General features: G+C 39.5%; 1 protein-coding gene across 2 annotated transcripts; it reads right to left on the bottom strand.

The window, feature by feature from the left end:
- Positions 1–328: 328 nt before the first annotated feature.
- LOC115728568 (MDIS1-interacting receptor like kinase 2-like) lies at positions 329–18,042 on the bottom strand. 2 transcript variants are annotated; one of them, XM_048283203.1, is made up of 3 exons: positions 17,626–18,042; positions 1,299–2,165; positions 329–850 (listed from the first exon to the last, which is right to left on the bottom strand). In XM_048283203.1, the coding sequence occupies exons 1-3, from the start codon at positions 18,035–18,037 to the stop codon at positions 426–428; spliced, it is 1,704 nt and encodes a 567-aa protein (XP_048139160.1). In that variant the 5' UTR covers positions 18,038–18,042; the 3' UTR covers positions 329–425. The 2 variants fall into 2 exon arrangements, with proteins under 2 accessions (XP_048139160.1, XP_030514745.2); XM_030658885.2 differs by lacking the exon at positions 17,626–18,042 and having other exon boundaries at positions 343–850; positions 1,299–3,903.
- Between the last annotated feature and the right edge of the window lie 1,992 nt (positions 18,043–20,034).

The following is a 20,034-nucleotide window of genomic DNA, read 5'->3' as shown; positions in this document are numbered from 1 at the left end:
TAAAATATATTAGGGATTTCATTGGACCACTTGAAAGTTTCGGGATGATAATGCACATTACTCAAAATTAATTTAATGGAATACATTGAACATTCAAATATGACATTGCACATCGATATAAGTTCACATATTGCTAGTACTATTATTTCTTACAGCAATGGAAACTGCATGTTCTTTACATCTCGTATAAGGGATGGCAAAAGATGTTGATCATTTTTCCGAATTCACTTCCTGATCACTTTGCAAAAAGATGGAAATAATTGTGTAATGGGATCTTGCCAGAAATATTCCCATAATTTTTTCAGGTGTCATGACTTCAAACTATAAACATCGCACCTAGCTCTGCAATAAAAATCAAAAATCACAAGTGGGGATTGGTGAGAACTCAAAAATATTCAAAAGGGGATCGTCATCATAAGTGAAAATTAGACACAATAACACATGAAAACTTCAAATCTTAACATCACCTGAAATGCTCCAAATTTTTTTAAATTGGGATCGCTAAGTTGCTCTAAGCTGACTGCAGAGAGTGGCATATCCAGAGGTACTTGAATGCGAAGTTCACGTGAGACTTGTCCCATGGTAGGTCGAAGCCTCGGATTGGCTTGCAAGCACTCGAACGCTAGCTTGGCAATCAAGACCACGTCCTGCGCATCTCGAAGGCCAAGTCTAGAAGGTGAGAGACGTTGATCCAACACATCCTTCAACATCATCAACTTAGTTTGGGCGGATGATGAACATTCTCGAGAGACATAATCTCCTGGATGCTTTCCCATGATTGTCTCCAATGCGATGACTCCAAAGCTATACACATCACACTTTTCGGTAGGAACTGAAGAGTAAGCCAGCTCTGCAAGCGCAAAATCCACTGTTTTTTCAATCTCGATCATAAGTTGCATCCAAGTTGACAACATTGCTTCCCATGATAGGACGTGTGACGATTGCAAGTATAGATTTTTGCTTAATCTATAGTAACAACACCGATTTGAGTATGGGAGTTTATGCTTTGGCAAAGTTCAAAACTTTTGTTCGACACTTAAAATACGAGCACCTTCTAGGTAAAACGAGCTTAATACCTTGAAATAGATTGATTATGTTGTGTTCCTCATTTGCCAATTCTTACTTATGAGGAAAATCTAAAGGCCCCACGTCAATATTGAACTTGAAAGCTCTAGATTAGTATAACAAATCTTCATATGGCGACTAAATTACTAATGAACTACACTAAACTAGTAAAAGTCTATGATACAAGCCTGACACCGAATGCCATAGAAATTGAGCAAAAAATTGCAAAGTACCTGGAGCAATATAGCCGATGGTACCAGCAATGGTTGTCCAGTTTGATGAATCCGGTCTCAATAGTCTTGCAGTGCCAAAATCGGAAACATGAGCCTCATAATCACGATCCAATAGAATGTTGTTACTGGTCAAGTCTCGATGAATCAACGGAGGACAACATTCGCGATGCATATAGGACAATGCATCTGCAACTCCTCGGACCACATTTATCCTCTTGTCCCATCCAAATTCTATTGATCTTTGATCATCGTTCAAAGTTGTTCTCAAGCTTCCTCTTTCCAAGTACTCATACACCAAAAAACAACGTTGGGCATGAGAGCAGAAGCCATAAAATTTCACGATGTTGCGATGGCGTATATTTGACAAGGCTTGAATTTCCCTTTCAAATGGTACCAAATCAGCGATCTCAGTACCTTCACGGGATGACCGGGTTTGCTTGACAGCAAACGTTTGACCTTCTGATATCTCTGCTTTATAAACAATGCCATATGCTCCTTCACCCACATAGTACTTGGAGTCAAATCCTTCCGTGGCCTCAACGATTCGATCATAGAAAACTTTGCCATCATAACCCAAAATACGCCTGAAGTCCAAATCCGTTGCCCCTTCATTGTCCTCTCTCTTGATAATCCTTCTTCGACGATTATAGACGATTATTAGAACGATAAAGGTGCAAGAGAGAAGGAGAAACCCCAAGAATGAGAGAATAAGGATAATTGTGATTTTTGCTCCAACATGCCGATTGGGCTTCTTGCTTCCGGTGGAATTGCATTTCGATAAACCCACAACGTTCCCACAGAGCCCTTTGTTATGTTGAATTGCCTCAAATGGAGCCTCATTGAAAGCCTTGACATTTGGGAGAGGACCTTCTAGGTCATTGTAGGATATATCAATAGAAGTCAAGGCCGACATATCACCAAAAGACTGTGGGATGGAACCAGATAGGCTATTGTGGGAGATATTTAGAACTTGCAAGTTTCTCAGTTTTGCAAGCTCTCCTGGTATATTTTCTGACAAAATATTACAACTTAGATCAAGAACCTCGAGGACTTGTGTGTTGCCTATCTCAAGAGGAATGCTTCTCCGAAATTTGTTTATGCTCAAGTTCAAGCTCAACAAGCTTTTGCATGAACCTAACTGCCCCGGTATCGATCCCCTCAAATTGTTTGATGCCAAGTTCAAGTGTGCCAAATGGGATAAAAGTCCAATCTCAGTGGGGACATTTCCCATGATCGAGTTGTTGCTCAAATCGAGTTCAAATAGCATCGACAGGCGTCCCAATTCCCTTGGAATCTCTCCACTTAAGTTATTTGAAGAAAGGTTCAGTAGCTGTAATTGAGCCATCCTTCCAAATATCGAGGGTATCTCACCAGAGATGTCATTGTTTGATATCCTTAAGCTCGTCAAATTACGGCAATGCTTCCATTTCCATGAAAGTTCACCGTTCAAACGATTACTGCTCAAGTCAATAAAATCTGAATGTGGATATATTCCGAAAGCTTCTGTTATGTTTCCAGTAAGTTGATTTCCATCTAGCCTCAATCTGATTAATGTGCTACAGTTCTCTAAGCTTGTTGGGATGGGTCCTGTGAACTGATTATTATTGGCTGTGAAATATTGCAATGATCCCCCAAGGCATACGTCTTTTGGCAATTCCCCCTCTAGTTCATTATTATATAGATGCAAAGTAGTCAACCGTGTTATCTTATTGAATTCATAAGGCAAGGAACCAAAGAATTTATTGTTGGCAAGGTTCAGTAGAGTTAGATTGGTCAGGTTCCCAATTTCTGACGGTATGGGGCCGGTGATATTGTTTTCTGATAGGTCAAGTCTGATAAGAGAATTGAGCCTCCCGAATTCTGAAGGTATGGATCCCGAAAGTTCATTTTCCCATAAGAAAAGAGATTTCAAATTGCTCAAATCACTAATTTCTCTCGGAATGGGACCGGACAATTTATTGCGTGAAAGGCCTAATTCAGTTAAATTGCATAAGTTTCCAAGAGAAGGAGGAATGGGTCCAGAAAGCTGATTTGCACATAGGTACAAAGAATGAAGAGTCTCCTGTGTGCCTATACTTGGAGGAATGTTCCCAGACAGTTTATTGAAGCAAAGATCAAGAAAGTTGAGTTTGGAAAGGTTACCGATACTCGAGGGAATGGAGCCATGGATCGAGTTGTTGGAAAGGTCAAAGCTGACCACATTGGTTAAGCGCGAGAAGTCGAGGCCGTCTAGAGTTCCTCCCAAACCGAGACTGGAAAGACTTAGATGACTGATGGCTCCGTGGTCGTTGCAAGCGACACCGGTAAAGCGGCAAGGATTGTGGCCGTGCCATGAAGAGAGGAGCGATTGGCTACGGTTGGCAAGAGTTGATTTCCAATGCAAGAGAGCCTCTGCTTCATCCTTATTCTCGGTCGCATCGATGGCGAAGAGAGAAGTGGAGGAAGCAGAAGCAACTACACCATGAAATGAAGTGGTGCCAACCAAGAAGAGCGAGAAGAAGAAGAAGACAGCAAAAGGAGACCGGTTGGACAGCAAAAAGGAAGAAGCCATGATTTGGGGGATGATTGAGTTTTGGGGGGCGGGAGATGGTGAAGCTCTACATAACGTTAATGAGCGACTATACTTATATAGAGTGGAAGATCACTCCCCAAACCACGTTTGCCATTTTCAATCAGTTTAGCGTGCGCGGCGGTGGATACTGAGTGGAGTGAATAGTGCAGAACCATAAAATTCTCAGTCGGCCATTGGTCATGCTTGACTTACTATTCCAAGTCTTCGTTGTGGAGAATGGCCATCCTGACCGCGGGTGGCTAATCGTTATGGGGCTCAACATCGACACTCAGAATTTTTGTAGATGAGTGGGGCGTCGACAAGGGATGCCCTTGTTCTGAGACCTCTATATTTTCCCAGAGGTGGTGCCAATTTTCTATTTCAAGATAATTTTTTTTGTGTGTAAAAATCGACCACATTTTGGAAGCAAAGTTAAGGCCATTCGAATTGAGTGGTCATTGCTACAGGTAAGCAAGGGTCTTAGGCTAAGAAGTAGTTTGTTTATCTTGGTTTTTCTTGGAATTTCGGTTTCGGAACAGAGCTTAGATGGAGATGCCACCCTTCACGAGGTCTCTAATGCTTTAATATAGGAGAACTATGAAGTTTCTTTTTTTTTTTGGTAAGGTTAGAACTATGAAGTTTCTGACCTCTTGAATTTCCCAAATGCAGCAAACCATGGATTTAGAATGGAGTTGATGGAGTAACATTGCATTTGTAAAAACTCCTGGAGCTTCTTTTTCTCGAGAGTTGTAGCGACTTGTGTTTGAATCACTTGAAGCACATTCATCCTCCGTTTCCATCGTCTTTACGGGAGTTAAACGGTTTAAAGCGAGCTAATCTCACTTCAAATGGAGCCTCGGAATCTGCAAATCCTTTTTGTTCTTAATATATATATTTTTGTTTTGCCAGAAAAAAAGAATTCTTTCAGAAGAGGGAGAGAGTTAAAAAGACAAAAGAGAGTTCCCTTTCTCTCTCCTCTCTAGCCATAGAGGCGTCTGTTAGGGAGGCGTAGAAAGAAGAGAATGGACAGAGAGAAGAATTGCAAGAGCCGAGAGCTTAGGACGTCCAAAGCGTGAAACAGAAAGAAGAAGAAGGAAAGTGAGACCCACAAGATCGAAACAAAATAAAAAGCATTGACCAAACAAAGAAGGGGCCACTTTTGTAGAGTGGCGGGTTCAATAAGGGATAGTATGGTCAAAACACAAAGAAAAAGGATTGTCTAAGTCAAAGGAGGATTGGAAAAAGCTCTGCCCAACATTTATACATAAATTGTTATGGATGATAAAAATTCTTTTTCATTGTCAAAATATTTCAAGTTATACCAACGATCATTTTTGAAAAAATAATTTTGAAAGTACTTATTTTTTTCGGGAAACAAGCGCAGCTAAAGTCATTCGCACTTTTCAATCATTTTAGCGTGCCCCGTGGGAGATAATGAGTGAAATTGAATAGCGCAAAACCATGTAAGTCTCAATCGGTGGTCATGCTTGACTTACTTTTCCAAGTCTTCGTTGAAAGGAATCCACACTATTTTGGGATTTAAGGTTCTGAGACCTCTATATTTTCCCAGAGGTGGTGACTATTTTTTTTTTCATCAAAATAATATTTTGTAGCAATCAACTAAATTTTGATTTCTTCCATGTGACATCCGATTGACTCGGTTCTATGCCGTGCACATGATAATGATCGGAGTGATCTCTTTTTCGCGGAGTAACTTTTACGCTTTCCTATTTTGGAGAAAAAACAAAGTAGCAACAAGAATATGAGTAAGTTACTTTAAGGGAACCTAGGCCTCCTCCGGTACTGTAACAAGAGTTTAGCGAATAGCTCAAAGTTCCATTTACAATTTATTTAGGCTGATTCGTCGTTATTTTGTAGGTGCACATACAAAAATTGTTATTTGTTATTTTTCAAAAAAACTATTTTTTTACTTTTCCTTATTTATTTATTTTTTATAATTTTCATTTTTTTCCAAAGGCTGGCGAGGGTATTGTGGCCCTCGCTAGTGACTAGCGAGGGCTGCGAAAATGACGGTCGGCTAGCCCTCGCTTGTGACAGGCGAGGGTCTGTTGGTGCCCCTCGCCGGACTTGTCGGGAAAAAATAAAATAAAATAAAGAAAAAAAAGAAAAAAGGAAAAAAGAAAATAAAAAATTAGAAAACCTTTTAATGACTCACTTAAGATAAGAAGGTAACCTATTTATGACTCATTTAAGGCCCATTAAATTGTTAATTAGATCATTTATAACCCACTTAGGCTTGTTAAGTAACTCATTTATGACCCATACTCTTAAATATAGGTTAATACGTGGGTTCTTGGTCCATTTACCACTTCTACTGGGTGCAAGGTTCGAATTCTTGATCTCTCTTCTTCCCAAGAAAGGAGGTGGCACTAAGGCAAAAGCCTCATGGCCAATTTGTGCGCTGCTTTATTCTGTGTAAGAGATTGTAGCAAACAGTGCGAATACACAACTTACCGATCCCATACACTTTAAACCGCGTCTCTCTCGCTCTGTATAGAATATTGATTCTCAGATATAGCGTATCTTTAGCTAACTGAAGCAACTTTATCCACCAAAGAGAACTACTTGGTATGGAATAACAATTTTCGGAAAAATTGTCCAACAAGTTCTAAATCTATTGCAATTTTGCAAGTTCAGTGGAAAACCTTTTGATTTTGCCAATTGAGTCCCTAACTTTTTATATTTTGCCAATTGAGTCCATCCGCTGACGTAGACGCCAGCCATCGCACGTAGCACGATCGATGCTCATGTGGACAAAATTTAATAATATTTTAGCTTTTTTATTTTTTTTTTTTCATTTACATTTTCTTCTTCTTCTTTTTTTTTTCCCATCCCTCGCTGGCCATTGATGAGCCTGGCAATGGCTAGCGAAGGTTGCCGCCCTCAGGTGGGTTGCCCTTGCCTGAGGCCAGCAACCTTCGCTGATGGGAATGCTTGGCTTAACAGTAGAAGGTGTGCCAGAGTCATGTGTTAAGAGTTCGAGTCACGCTGGAATGGTTGGCTTCTCTACTTATCAATGGGCTCTTTCAACAACCTACAAATGTTTTTCTCCACTCTATTAACACTAGAAAGGGGAAATTCTATCGCACGGTATGCCTGGGACTTCACAGACTATGCCCATTCATAACGGTTGCTTTCTATAGAAAACAATGTCGAACCCGTGAGATCTGGCCCCCCACCCCAACCTAAAAGAAGAAGAGAAAACTGTACTTGGAAATGCCCCAATTTGACAGGTTAAACCCCATCAACCTGATCCCACATTTCTCCGGACAATGCAGGTGGCCAAGTGGTTTGATGAGGATGAAACCTCCAATGGATTCATGCTCACTCTTCAGAACCAGCGGAAGGAGTCCAACTTTCAGTCTGCCTAAATCGAAAAGCCATCGAGTCCTTGTAAAACACAAATTAAGCAGCCAACTAGCTTGCATTATCTTGTTTTCCACTATAGCCTGGATCAGGAGCAATCCTGGCTTCAATTATAGTCAAGCTGATCGCATACGTGGTCTTTCTATTCCATGTAAAAACTGTTGCCAAATGAGAACCAAACTAACAAACAAAACAAGAAGAAACAAAGCACGACGATTTTGCAAATGACACTAGTACACCATTTTCCACAAAGTAAAACGCGGAAAGGGATAACTCCCACTCGCAAACCTGGACAGAATCATGATCGAGCTGAAGAGCTTTCTGCCATCCTCCTCGACTTTCCGCCAATCACTGCATAAAAAACGCAAATGAGTCAAAGCTTGTATCTCGGTCAAAGGCAAGAAAATCAACTGTCAGCAGAATTTAGCACAGATAACTGGAAGAGAAAAAGAAGAGTTAGAACTCGTACATACTTCTGCTTGCGATGGCAAAGCGCGCGATGTACACAGGCACGTTCGGGCATAGGATTATGGCCTTCGCATTCAGCAAACAGCACCGATCACGACGAACAGACAAGGAAGGAAAGAAAGGTGGAAGGAACTCAGAGATCAACTGAAAGTCTTAAACTTTATGCTGCATAATGAAATTACAAGCAAGCCATTTTCCTCCTCCAAAGCAAAGGTGTAAAAATGAAATTACAACTCTCAAACTATATGCTGCAGAATGAAAAGTCTCACACGGTTTAACTGAGTTCAATTAAAGCGATCATTCAGATCACACGTCGAGGACATTGGCATGGTGCAGGTCGGGTTTGATTGGGCCAGCTAGGCTTGGCTGAGGTTAACGAGCATTTTGATTGGCTGGCGAGGATTTTTTTTTTTTTTGGGGGTAAGGTGAGCTGTGTATTAACTTTCCAAAAGCGATACTTACAAAAGATGGTAGGCCGAACACAAAAACCTCGTACCCAAGGTTACATAGGTATGTCACCACGGGTGCAAAGGTGTACGGCCAAGCAAAAGACCACTAAAGGTAAAACAACTACTAAGCAACCGGCACTATATACAACCAGGCAAGAAGGGAGAAAAACAACACAAGTACCCCATCAGAGTAGCCAGCTAGCAAAAGAGGGACCAGCCTAAACTAGTCTTCCGGGTTGGAAGATTGAAGAGGAAATACCCCAGTTAGCCTGCAGCCGCCGATTGGAAGAGTTGTCTTCAACATGTCCAAAGGTGAGAGCTGTGTCCCTCACGAGCTTGGTGATATGCTTAGCGATTCCTGGGACGAAAAAGGTCTTATGTCTAAACAAAATATCATTTCTTTCCAACCAAATAATATGGCATAGTGCCCCAAGGGAGAACCGAATAATATGGCTGGCGAGGAGATTTTTGAACGTGAAGTTCCATTAACGCCCCTTCATCAGGAGACCCTCCCTTGCTCTTATCCATTGTTCTTTTATGTGAAAATACAAACATAGTTTATCACAACTACAAGAAGACAACAAAATTTCGATACATCTGAATTAGAAAAAAAAACCCGGGCGATTACATTTTCTTATTGAACGCAATTTTTCAATCGAAATAGATTTTATTTCCTAAGAAAAATGGGAAAAATCGAAAAAGCTTCCCTAACATGTAGAGATTAAATTAAGGATGTAGAAATCGGTTGAACGGAAAAATTATAGTTACTATAGCATTTGACCATAAAGAAGAAAATAAAATGGTTTACTTATATTTGCATTTGATTGCAAATTATTTAGAGGATGATCAACGACCACAAACATATAAACTACAGAATCATATAATACACGCACATTATCTTATATTAAAATGAAAGGAAAACGGAAACAGGAAAGAGGGAAAAAAACAAAAGCGCAAAAGGATGAAAAAGAAGGGCCTCACCTTTACTTAGAGTGCCGAAAAGGAAAATGACGGGAAAAAAAAGGAAGCAAAAATCGAAAAAGATTTACAAAATCAACGCCTAATAAATCAGAAAATAGTGGATTATTCATTCCAATAAGAGGACATAGATGACGAGAGGATCCCTTTGATTGGGTCCATTCTTTGCCAGATAGTAATTTAAACTGTTGAATCGGGAATGAGGGAATGATTGATTCACTTGGTAGATAGTGAAGGCTATGTTGAAAATCAAAACCTACCATCGGTTGTTTGCAATTTCTAATGAGCGACCATGCTTCTCCTGTTTCATTGTCTCCAAAAGTTGCTGGCGGGACGAAGAATAGAATCACGACTAGTGTGGAGCTTCAACTAGCGACTCTCCCGTCGTCAAATAGCTGCCACAAGTACCTCCCACGGTGGAGGCCGTGGTATATCGCTGCAACGAAATTTGGGACATCGATTGAGAAGAGTGTGCGATTTGCTTTGGATCTTTCGAGAAAGGAGACTAGTGTTGGGTGCTCAACAATTGTAACTATGTATACTACGGGAAGTGCATCGAGATATGGCTCGGCCAATGTTTGAAATACCCCGCTTTACCGGGCATCATTTGGGCACAGATTTGCCAACTAAGATTGGTTCCTATGTTTTTAATCAAATCAAGGCCTGATTGGTTTATGGATCCGAACGATATAGTCCGTTTTGGTATAGTGTTCAGGCAATTTAACCTAATTGACGTAATCCACTTTGACCCTTGTTTCATTTTCGCCAAACTGATTGAATCTTCATTTTTTTTAAATCCAACGAGGTCAGCCTTCAACTTAACGTATATGATTTTTTTTTTTTATGGTTTTTTAAGGATGAACCACTTCGATAAGCCTGCATTTGTCTTCTTTAACAATATCCAATGAAGATTTGAAGAGTAGTTAACGTTATTGAAATCTTATTCTAAATGTTCGAATTCTTGAACACTAAAATATAAAAGGCAGTGGTAGTTTACCTTTTCAATTTGCTCACTATTGCTCCTATACTTCATCTTTGATCAATATATTTACTTTTTGCCTTTTTTGGGATTGATTATTCTGTTGTACAAGTAAACGGAAACGCTGACATAACCGTTAATTAGTTATGATTTGTTGACGTGTCATCCTACATAGCTTTTAATTTTTAATTTATCTGAAATTTTTTTCTAATAAATTCAAAACACGAAAATATATTTTGGAAATAAAGAAAAGGAAGATAAAAACTTATTTTGAATATAAGAAAATAAAAAAAAATTACTAAAAATAAGACACATAAAATCTAACCATGTCGTGCAGTGTCGAAGAAAATCTTCCAGGCCAAGACAAAACCACTCACTTAATATGAATAATATGTTTGACCGAAAAAGAAATATGAATAATGTGGTCTTGTTCTTATTTAAGTTTTCAACCGAAATGGTGTCTAATGGAGAATGAGGGAGGATTTTTCGCCATGCTTTAAAAGAAATCAGCTAAGTATTACAGTTTTGCAATTTTAAGTCAACATGACACGCTAGAAATCCACATAGTTTTCGCCGTTAAACGTCAACTTTATTTAATTGGTGTACCTGCTATATTTCATTCAGGTTAATTAACGAAAGGATGACATGAACATATTAAAATATATTAGGGATTTCATTGGACCACTTGAAAGTTTCGGGATGATAGCGTACATTACTCAAAATTGATTTAATGGAATAAATCGAAAATTCAAATATGACACTACACATCGATAAAAGTTCGCATATTGCTAGTACTATTATCTCTCACAGCAACGGAAACTACATGTTCTTTACATCTCGTACCAGAGATGGCAAAAGATGTTGATCATTTTTACAAATTCACTTCCTGATCACTTTGCAAAAAGATGGAAATAATTGTGAAATGGGATCTTGCCAGAAATCTTCCCACAAATTTTTTCTGGTGTCACGACTTCAAACTATAAACATCGCACCTAGCTCTGCAATGAAAATAAAAAAAAATTACAAGTTGGGATTGGTGAGAACTCAAAAATATTCGAAAGGCGGTTGTCATCATAAGTGAAAATCAGACACGATAACACATGAAAACTTCAAATCTTACCATCACCTGAAATGCTCCAAATTTTTTTAAATTGGGATTGCGAAGTTGTTCTAAGCTGACTGCGGAGAGTGGCATATCCATGGGTACTTGAAAGCGAAGCTCACGTGAGACTTGTCCCATGGTAGGTCGAAGCCTCGGATTGGCTTGCAAGCACTCGAACGCTAGCTTGGCAATCAAGACCACGTCCCGCGCATCTCGAAGGCCAAGTCTAGAAGGTGAGAGACGTTGATCCAGCACATCCTTCAACATCATCAAATTAGTTTGGACGGATGATGAACACTCTTGAAAGACATGATCTCCCGGATGCTTTCCCATGATTGTCTCCAATGCGATGACTCCAAAGCTATACACATCGCACTTTTCGGTAGGAACTGAAGAATAAGCCAGCTCTGCAAGCGGAGAATCCACTATTTTTTCAATCTCAATCATAAGTTGTATGCAAATTGACAGCATTACTTCCCCTGACAGGTCGTGTGACGATTGCTAAGTACAAATTTTTACTTAATCTACAGTTACTACACCGATTTGAGTATGGGAGTTTATGCTTTGGCAAACTTCAAAAACTTTTGTTTGACACTTAAATACGAGCACCTTCTAAAACGAGTTTAATATCCTTGAAATGGATTGATTATGTTGTTTTCCTGATTTGCCAATTCTTACGTACGAGGAAAATCTAAAGGCTTCACATCAATATTGAACTTGAAAGCTCTAGATAAGTATAACAAATCTTCATATGACGACTAAATTACTAATGAACTACACTAAACTAGTAAAAGTCTATGATAGAAGCATGACACCGAATGCCATAGAAATTGAGCAAAAAATTGCAAAGTACCTGGAGCAATATAGCCGATGGTACCAGCAATGGCCGTCCGGTTTGATGAATCCGGTCTCAATAGTCTTGCAGTGCCAAAATCGGAAACAATAGCCTCATAATCACGATCCAATAGAATGTTGTTACTGGTCAAGTCTCGATGAATCAACGGAGGACAACATTCGTGATGCATATAGGACAATGCATCTGCAACTCCTCGGACCACATTTATCCTATTGTCCCATCCAAATTCTATTGATCTTTGATCATCGTTCAAAGTTGTTCTCAAGCTTCCTCTTTCCAAGTACTCATACACCAAAAAACAGCGTTGGGCATGAGAGCAGAAGCCATAAAATTTCACGATATTGCGATGGCGTATATTTGACAAGGCTTGAATTTCCCTTTCAAATGGTACCAAATCAGTGATCTCAGTATCTTCACGGGATGACCGGGTTTGCTTGACAGCAAACGTTTGACCTTCTGAAATCTCTACTTTATAAACAATTCCATATGCTCCTTCACCTACATAGTACTTGGAGTCAAATCCTTCCGTGGCCTCAACAATTCGATCATAGAAAACTTTTCCATCATAACCCAAAATACGCTTGAAGTCCAAATCTTTTGCCCCTTCATTATCCTCTCTCTTGATAATCCTTCTTCGATGATTATAGACAATTATTAGAACGATAAAGGTGCAAGAGAGAAGGAGAAACCCCAAGAATGAGAGAATAAGGATAATTGTGATTTTTGCTCCAACATGTCGATTGTGCTTCTTGCTCCTAGTGGAATTGCATTTCGGCAAACCAACAATGTTTCCACAGAGCCCTTTGTTATGTTGAATTGCCTCGAATGGAGCCTCATTGAAAGCTTTGACATTTGGTAGAGGACCTTCCAGGTCATTGTAGGATACATCGATAGAAGTCAGGGCCGACATATCACCAAAAGACTGTGGGATGGAACCAGACAGGCTATTGTGGGAGATATTTAGAACTTGCAAGTTTCTCAGTTTTGCAAGCTCTCCTGGTATATTTTCTGACAAAATATTATAACTGAGATCAAGAACCTCGAGGACTTGTGTGTTGCCTATCTCAGGAGGAATGCTTCTCTGAAATTTGTTTATGCTCAAGTTCAAGCTCCACAAGCTTTTGCATGAGCTTAACTGCACTGGTATCGATCCGTTCAAATTGTTTAATGCCAAGTTCAGTTGTGTCAGATGGGATAAAAGTCCAATCTCAGTGGGGACATTTCCCATGATCGAGTTGTTGCTTAAATCGAGTTCTAATAGCATCGACAGGCTTCCCAATTCCCTTGGAATCTCTCCACTTAAATAATTTGAAGAAAGGTCCAGTAGCTGTAATTGAGCCATCCGTCCAAATATTGCAGGTATCTCACCAGAAATGTCGTTATTTGATATCCTCAAGCTCGTTAAATTACGACAATGCTCCCATTTCCACGAAAGTTCGCCGTTCAAATGATTGCTGCTCAAGTCAATAAAATCTAAATGTGGATATATTCCGAAAGCTTCTGTTATGTTTCCAGTAAGTTGGTTTCTCTCGAGCCTCAATCTGATTAATGTGCTACAGTTCTCTAGGCTTGTGGGGATGGGGCCCGTGAAATGATTATTATTGGCTGTGAAATATTGCAATAATCCCCCAAGGCATACGTCTTCTGGCAATTCCCCCTCTAGTTCGTTGTCATATAGCTGCAAACTAGTCAACCGTGTTAACTTATTGAATTCGAAAGGCAAGGAACCAAAGAATTTGTTGTCGGCAAGGTTCAGTATAGTTAGATTGGCCAAGCTTCCAATTTCTGAAGGTATCGATCCTGAAAGTCCATTTTGTTCGAGGTGAAGAATAGACAAACTTGTTAAGTTTCTGATGGAACGAGGAATTGAGCTTGAGAATTTGTTTTCTGATAGATCAAGTTTCCTAAGAGAAGTGAGCCTCCCGATTTCCGAAGGTATCAATCCTGAAAGTCCATTTTGTTTGAGCTGAAGAGTAGATAAACTTGTTAAATTTCTAATGTAACAAGGAATTGAGCTGATGAGTTTGTTTTCCGATAGATCAAGCTCGATAAGAGAAGCGAGCCTCCCGATTTCCGAAGGTATCGGTCCCGAAAGTCCATTTTCAAAGAGGTGAAGAAGAGATAAACTTGTCAAGTTTCTGATGGAACGAGGAATTGAGCCTGTGAATTTGTTTTCCGATAGATCAAGTTTGATAAGAGAAGTGACCCTCCCGATTTCTGAAGGTATGGGTCCCGAAAGTCCATTTTGATAGAGGTAAAGAAGAGACAAACTTGTCAAGTTTCCGATGGAATGAGGAATTGAGCCGGTGAGTTTATTTCTTTGTAGACTAAGTTCGACAAGAGAAGTGAGCCTCCCGATTCCTGAAGGTATGGGTCCTGAAAGTCCATTTTGATAGAGGTAAAGAACAGACAAACTTCTCAAGTTTCCGATGGAATGAGGAATTGAGCCGGTGAGTTCATTTTCTGATAGATCAAGCTCGATAAGAGAAGCGAGCCTCCCGATTTCTGAAGGTATGTGTCCCGAAAGTCCATTTTGCCATAAGTAAAGATATTTCAAATTCCTCAAGTCACTAATCTCTCTCGGAATTGGACCAGACAAGTTATTGAGTGAAAGGCTTAATGAGGTTAAATTGCCTAATTTTCCAAGAGGAGGAGGAATGGGCCCAGAAAGCTGATTTGCACATAGGTACAAAGAATGAAGATTCTCCAGCACACCTATACTTGCAGGAAGGTCCCCGGACAGTTCATTGTCGCAAAGATCTAGATAGTTGAGTTTGGAAAGGTTACCGATTGTTGACACCTAAATTTTGATTTCTCCTTATTCATTTATTTTGCATAAAAATCTGGAGTTAAATTTTAATTCCTACCAAAAATAATAGCTCATCTTTTTCATTTAATTTTAGTATTCATGCATTGCATTTTGCATTGGACCACCGACGGCAGAAGATTTGAGCTTGATTTGTTAGATGATATGAGCTTAAATAAAAAAAACGGCAATTCAAAGAAGAATTTGGGGGTATTTTAAGCTTAAAGGCCTTAATTAAAAATGTCAATTATTATGTGCCAAAAATTTCAATCAAATTAATGCAATTGGATCCTTTGGGACTTAATTGATCACATACTTTGATCCCGGGTTTGTTTGGCAGGATTAACAAAACTTAAGCCCCAAGCTTGCAAAGCTTTTCTCTATAAATAGAGCTCTTTCACTAGGGTTTTGGGGGGGTTGGATGTTCAGTACTTTGAGGGCAAAAAATTCGAGAGAGAGAGAGCGCACAAGCCATAGAGCTCTCGGTCCACGGAACACACACGGAGGTTTATTGGTCAAAGTAGCAACTTCCATCGAGAGCTTGACGAAGATCCACTCGCTTGGGACTTTCAAACGATGTCGGATCCATCATGATAAATTAAGAGTCCAAGTTTAGCCTTGAGGAAGAGGAATCAACCCACGTTGGATGCATTCTCCTATTTTCTAGCCACGAGTCCCGACAAACAGCTTCCATCGACGGCTGCCCAGCTTTGGTGGTCCTTTTGCCCGCGATCTTCGGTGATTTTTGGTGCAACTAGTCTTCACCGAAAGCTTGCACCACGCAGTAGCGAACCATCGAGCTACTGAGCCAAGAGAAGCCATTGAGACGTTCATCACCGTCGGGGGTCCCTACTCGTGTCTCCTTTGCCATTGATCCAAAAGCGCAAGGCTTTGTCGTCACATTTCGACGAAAGTGCAAAAGAGTGCAAAGCTCGCAACCAAGGTAAATCACCTAACTTTGATATTATGATTATTTGTTTGCGAATTTTGATTGATTGAGTCGTTTGTCCTAAATTGATGCTTGCGTTATCGTGAAATTGCTTGTCCTAGTTAATTTCTGAATTGGTTTGCATGATTCAAAAGTTAATTGGATAATTTTGAGCTTGGACAAAATAACACTCAACTAGAAAGATGCATTGCGTTCTTCCGAAATTTGTGAATAAATTGCCAGATTTGATATGCTCATAGATTGGATTGGGATTTATGCTAGTCTTTTGAAATCTCCATGCGATAGAGCTCCTCATCCAAAAAGGAAATTGAATTTTGACTCATTAGGCAAGATAATCTCTTTTGAAATCCTCGAATATAATCTCATGATTTTTTCGAAATTTTTGAGATAACTCTCTGATAGATCTTGACTTATGACTTTGTGGATGATTGCATATATATCATGAGCATATTTTTGGATATTTGATTTTGAATTTAAGATAATTTGAATCCCGATCACATCTTAAAGATATTGTGCACATCTTTTGGAATGTTCAAGATTATCTTGTGGTGAATTTGAAACCATTAAAAATTCTGATCATATCTTTTAGGTTTGGATAGTTATCTAAAAAAATCTTTTTTCAAATCTCAAGAGATAAATTTTCCTAAAATTGAAAAAGATTTGAAATCCTTTTTGGATAGGAGCTTATCTCCTTGAAAATTTCAGAATCCCTTAAGGATTTTAAAAATTCAATAAATATTTGCACATCTTTAAACAAAACTGCCCATAACACATGCTCCCCAATTGTGCCTTGTCCCTCGGAAAACGTACATTAAAGGCAACATATGACTTCGATCTCGAAGTACGATCGTGCCCGTACGTGTGAATTAGATATCAAATCCTCGATCTCGAGGAGCGGATCGCTAATTCCTAAATAGAATTTCAAGGTTTGCCCTATGTATATAGGGACGACGGTAATTCTATAATATATTCACTTGCTAACCCTAATCTCGGGGGATGTTGTGAATAAAAATCGGAATTTCGGATTTAAAGGTGTTTTATGGGCAATATTGTTTATTTTTGTTCAAATTTCATCGTTTTCATGGTTTAAATAAATTCCTAAAAAATCCCAAAAAAAGATGTCACATTTTCTTAAGCTAAATCACATTTCTCTTCACTTTTTGCATGAAAATAATGTCTAATAAAATTAGGACTTTGAGAAATCAATTTCTTAAGTTAAATTAGATGTTACTTCACGTTAGAGTAGTTTTTACCTTTATTTTTTCATGAATCCGAAAATACACAAAAATATACCAAAAAATACCATCCACGTTGCATAGCATTATAGTTTAGTTTGCATTATTATATTTTCTTTGTCATGCATATTTGCCACGTCATTATGCCATGTCACGTAGTTTTTCCATGTCATTACATCTCATTTGTCATATAGGTAGATTGCATTAGCATTGCATTTAATAAAAGAAAACCCCAAAAACATTTTAATTCAAATCATCAAACTAAGGATTTTTCATGAAAATCGGGTACCGAAAGGGCATTAATTGAAAAGTTAATGTAACCAAGTCCCCGAATCCATTTAATCTCTGGTTCGTATGAAATAAAGTATTTTCTCCCGAATACTTTATTTAGGTTTCTAATCTACCTACCATAAAAGGTTAGTGGCGGCTCCAATTTAAAATCTTGGCATGTAATTGAACCTAAGTTGCGATTCGGTAGGACTTGGGAGAGTCCGAATTAGGTTAGTTAATCTAATTAACCTAATAATCCGTTAACCATGATTAACTTCAATTTTTAGGTCGCGACACCGATACTCGAGGGAATGGAGCCATGGATCGAGTTGTTGCTAAGTTCAATGATGACCACACTGGTTAAGCGCAAAAAGTCGAGGCCGTCTAGAGTTCCTCCCAAACCAAGATCGGAAAGATTTAGATGGGCGATGGCTCCGTGGTCGTCGCAAGTGACACCAGTAAAGCGGCAAGCATTGTTGCCGTGCCATGAAGAGAGGAGAGATTGGCTACGGTTGTCAAGAGAGGATTTCCAATTCAGGAGAGCCTCTGCTTCATCCTTGTTCTCAGTCGCATTGATAGCGAAAACAGGAATGGAGGAAGCAGAAGCGCTTGCACCAGGAAATGAAGTGGTGCCAACCAAGAAGAGCGAGAAGAAGAAGAGGAAGACAGCTAAAGGAGACTGGGTGGGCAGCAGAAAGGAAGAAGCCATGATTCAGGTCTACATAATGTTTAACAAGATGGATGACTATACTTATATAGAGTGGAAGATCACTCCCGAAGCCTCCTCTATCGAGGACAATTTTCAATCAGTTTAGCGTGCGCGGTGGGGGATACCGAGTGGAGTGAATAGCGCAGAACCTTAAAAGTCTCAATCGTTGGTCCTCCTTGACTTACTTTTCCAAGTCTTCATCGACTTACTATTCCCAGTCTTCATTGTGGAAAACGGTGATCCTGACCTTGGGTGGTTATATGGCTCAAAGCCGACACTCAGATTTTTTGAAGATGAGTGGGGTGTTGAAAGGGCGCTGAACAGTTGTCAAATGGGTAGATCCTGTTGGGTTAAAAATGGTCTAACTTATATTTACCTATTTAATTCGTTTTGACCTATTTTAATGTAATACAAATTAAACGACGCATACTACAGATTAACCCATACCTAATTCTTGCCCAACCCAATCCGTACTAGTTAAATACTTCTATATTTAACCAAATCACGGACTACTTATTTCTTATAATTTGTCAACAAAAAAACTAATGTTGCTTAAATACTTTCAATACAAATCTAGTGGAATTTTTTTTTTTTGTAAATCTTTTAATAATTATTTTTTTGTTTATATTTTTCTGTTTTCTTTTCCTTTTTTTCCCTCTGAAATCCGGCATCCGAAGGGGATGACTAGTGGCCGCGAGTGGTGCTGGTCACCCCTTGCCCCCTACTTGCCGGCCGCCGCTGCAGTCACTTGCCATCGTCTCCTCTTGCCCCGCCACTCGCTTGCCATCCGCCCACATGTTGTGCAATCTCTGTAGCTATTGCGCGGAGGCGGAGTGGGAGTGACCAAGGGAAAGATTTTTACGGATCGAGAACGCCTCATCGGAATACAATATAAGCAAGTCAAGCACGCACAGCTGATCGGATCTGGTTATGCATTACGTTTGCAAAGTGCGCCGTAAATACTATTAAACGAGAAAGATCGTCCTGTTCTACCGACCTTCTTGATTAGATATTCAAAAATAAATACCATTAAACGAGAAAGATTTGGTCTTGAGTTCGAAACATGAGACCAGACTCTGTACACCGATCGGCTCTGTTTCCTGCATCAACAGTCTTGGGTGGACATCGTGCATGGGAGAGGAGGCCCTTTAACTGTAGCTTTAGCTCTGATGGAAAAAAGTCATTAGACGCCCCTGAAGAGTTGCCCTCATGCATAAATATAATCAAGAAGGTCGGTAGAACAGGACGATCGTCTTGGCGGCGGCCGCGGTGGAAACCAGAACTATAGATTCGATGAATGTTCTCATCAATTACATGCACTGATGTCTCTCACATTTTTTTTTTCACTATTTAAGGAAATTCTCCATTGGACTTACCAAACACGTTATTTGCGAAGATGAAGTCTTTTCCCTCTGTCAATCAGTTTAGCGGGCGCCGTGGGGGGTACCGAGCGAATAAAGCAGAACCACGGAAGTCTCAATCGTTGGTCATGCTTGACTTACTTTTCCAAGTCTTCATTCAAATTGACATCTCAACCATATTTGTGGAAAATTGTGAACCTGGCCGTCGGTGTTTATATGGCTCAAAATCAACCCTCAGATTTTTTTGTAGATGAGTGGGGTGTTCATTGTTCAAAGGGGATATACATGATACACATGTGGGGTCATAGTTTTTCCCAAAGGTGGTGTTAATTTTCTATTTCAAGATAATATTTAGTAGAAATCGACCCAATTTTGGTTGTGCGTAGTTTTTTCAATTGTCAATTCCGGCGAAATGGTTCTATGATGTGCATGTGATAAAGATCCGAGTGATTGGTATGTGAAGAGTTTAGTGAACAACTCAAAGTTCTGGTTACAAGTTACTTAGGTTGGTTCGTCAGTTTTCTCATTTTGGTCAGACTTTTCGGTTGATGCAAATTCATTGGCAGTTGTTTATAAATGAATTTCAGTTCCAAGTAATTCTAAATATTAACTTGTTTTGAACAAGAGAATTTGGTT

Source organism: Rhodamnia argentea, chromosome 7, assembly GCF_020921035.1.
Source record: "Rhodamnia argentea isolate NSW1041297 chromosome 7, ASM2092103v1, whole genome shotgun sequence".
Taxonomy (NCBI): Eukaryota; Viridiplantae; Streptophyta; class Magnoliopsida; order Myrtales; family Myrtaceae; genus Rhodamnia; species Rhodamnia argentea.
This window is presented reverse-complemented; position numbering and strand designations above follow the sequence as displayed.